General features: G+C 33.2%; 1 protein-coding gene across 1 annotated transcript; it reads left to right on the top strand.

Moving 5' to 3' along the window:
* Positions 1-1,313: 1,313 nt before the first annotated feature.
* Positions 1,314-2,288, top strand: LOC104235725 (uncharacterized). The gene has a single exon (XM_009789535.1). It carries the CDS (start codon positions 1,314-1,316, stop codon positions 2,286-2,288), a length of 975 nt encoding a protein of 324 aa, XP_009787837.1.
* The last annotated feature ends 386 nt before the right edge of the window (positions 2,289-2,674 follow it).

Below are 2,674 nucleotides of genomic sequence, written 5' to 3'. Positions count from 1 at the left end.
CTTTCTATTCTTTTATGCAATGATATTATTTAGTCTTTTATCCAAATTGATACTTAAATTTATAATTTAGCATAAATTTCAATGGAGATATATTTTTCTAAAGAGTCTTCCAAGCTCCCAAAGCTAAGTTCAACATCTCAAGATTCAGTTAACTTGGAAGAACAGGAAAATGAGCTAGAACAACATTGTCAAAATGAAAAGGTTGATTTGAATTCCTTAGAGACTACGAAAGATTACCTATTCGAAAATATCATCGAAATGACTATGATGCAATAAGAAGAGAATATATTCAAAAAGTTCTTTTTCGACCTCGAAATCATAACTTTTCTTAAAGAAATTTTTATGGTAAAATGTGTCGTTTCAATCCTCAATGGTTTGATGAGTACGATTGGTTGGAGTATAGTGTAACAAAAGATGCAACTTTTTGCTTTTATAGTTATTTGTTTCAAGATGAATACATCAATCAAGGGGGAGGAGATGTATTTTCAAGTATATGGTTTACAAGTTAAAATAAGAAGAACATATTTGATATGCATATTCAAGAACCAAGTAGTATTCATAATCAACCAAGAAAGAATGCTGATGATTTGTTAAGACAAAAACAATCAATTCAAAGTGCATTTGCTAAACAATCTGATCAATAAATCGGACTCATTTAGAAGCCGCCGTTGATGTGATAAGATATCTTTTGAACCAAGGACTATAATTTCGTGGACATCATGAAGAGAATCATCTGTTAATAGAGGTAACTTTATTGAACTTCTTAAATGTATGCTAAACGATATAAAGATGTCGATGATGCAGTTAAAAGAATTCCAAAGAATAATTAATTGACTTCTCCGTACCTTCAAAAGGATATTATCACTGCATGTGAAATGGAAACAATTAAATGTATCATTCAGGATTTAAATGGTGATTACTTTTTCATCTTAGTTGATGAATTGTGTGATGTATCATGTAAGGAGAAAATAGCTATTGTTTTGCGTTATGTTGACAGAAGGAGAAGTGTGATGGAGAGGTTTAATGGTATTGTTCCTGTTCGTGATACTGTTGTTTTATCTCTACGAAATGAAATCACTGGTTTACTTGCTCGACATTCTTTAAGTCCATTTCATATATGTGTGGACAGTGTTATAATGGAGCAAGCAATATGCAAGGAGATATAAATGGACTTAAAATTTTGATAACGAGAAAGTAAATGTGCTCATTCAATTGATTGTTTTGCTCATCAACTTCAATTAATTCTTGTTGCAATTTCTATAAGATGTGATGAAGTACAAGAACTCTTATTATTAGTTTTCGATATATTGAATATGGTAGGAGATTCTTTCAAGCATAGAGATGAACTTCGTGAGTCTCAAGAAGAAGAAATTGAAGAAGCATTACGTAAAGGTGAGCTTGAAATTGGTAGGGGCTTGAATCAAGAACTAGGACTTGCTAGAGATGGTTATACTCGATGGGGTTCTCACTACAAATCCTTTAACAATTTTATTCTTATGTTTGGCCCTATCATTGATGTATTTGATGCTATTGTTGTTAATGCGCTTTTTGAAGAAAAGTGTAAGGCAAAGGGATATCTTAAAGCATGTTTAACATTTGAGGTAGACTTTATATTTCATTTCATACGCAATGTATTGGCAGTCACCAGTGAGCTTAATGCAATCTTTCAAAATAAGAAGCAAGACATTGTAAATGCCATGTTACTGGTTGGATTCGCAAAGGAACGGTTGCAACTAATGAGAGAAGAGGGCTTGGATTCACTTATTTCTGAGGTATCTAAATTTTGTATCAAATATGATATTTCGATAACTAAATTTGACGAGCTTTATGATATCATTGGAAGATCTCGTCGTAAAGTTGTTGATTATACTGTTTTACATCACTACCGTGTTGGAGTGTTTCGTAAAACTATTGATTGGCAACTTCAAGAACTCAATAGTCGCTTTGATGAGGTGACAATTGAGTTTCTTCTGGGAGTAGCTTGCTTGAACCCAGTTAACTCCTTTTCAAGCTTTAACATTGAAAAAATATTGATATTGGCTAATCTTTATCCTGATGATTTTGATAAATACTCTATGGCTGACTTTCGTTTTCAACTTGAGAATTACATTGTTCAGGATCATGATAACAAGTTTTTTGATCTTAATGGATTTGGTGATCTTTCCAAAAAGCTAGTAGAGACAAAGAAATATGCAACTTATCCTCTTGTATTTCGACTAGTAAAATTTGCTTTACTTTTGCCAGTTGCTACTACTACAGTTGAAAGAGCTTTCTCGGCAATAAGTTGATTAAGAGCGACTTACAAAATCTAATGGATGTTTAGCTTTGATGGTGGGCTATAATCACGTGTTTTAGTCGCTTATTACACTCTAATTTACTGCAGTTTACTTGTTTGAGCTTTAATTGATAGTGTTTTGCACTAATTATGTGTTTTGTGCCTTATAGAATTGATTCCGAATTATATAGATGTTGTGGAGCTAATTCGAGATACTTGGAGCTTTGAAGTCTGAGTAAAATCCCAAAGGATCAAGTTGGGATCGTGTTCGGGGGTCGAGGACCGGGTCTGGACATCAAAACTCAAAATTTGAATCATACTCTGAGAAATTTGCACTAGTGCGATGCAGGGTGTGAGGCATAGTGCGACGCAGCAGTGTATTTTTGCTGCTTGTTGAAT

The sequence above is a fragment of the Nicotiana sylvestris genome, chromosome 9 (assembly GCF_000393655.2).
Source record: "Nicotiana sylvestris chromosome 9, ASM39365v2, whole genome shotgun sequence".
NCBI classification, from domain to species: Eukaryota; Viridiplantae; Streptophyta; class Magnoliopsida; order Solanales; family Solanaceae; genus Nicotiana; species Nicotiana sylvestris.
This window is presented reverse-complemented; position numbering and strand designations above follow the sequence as displayed.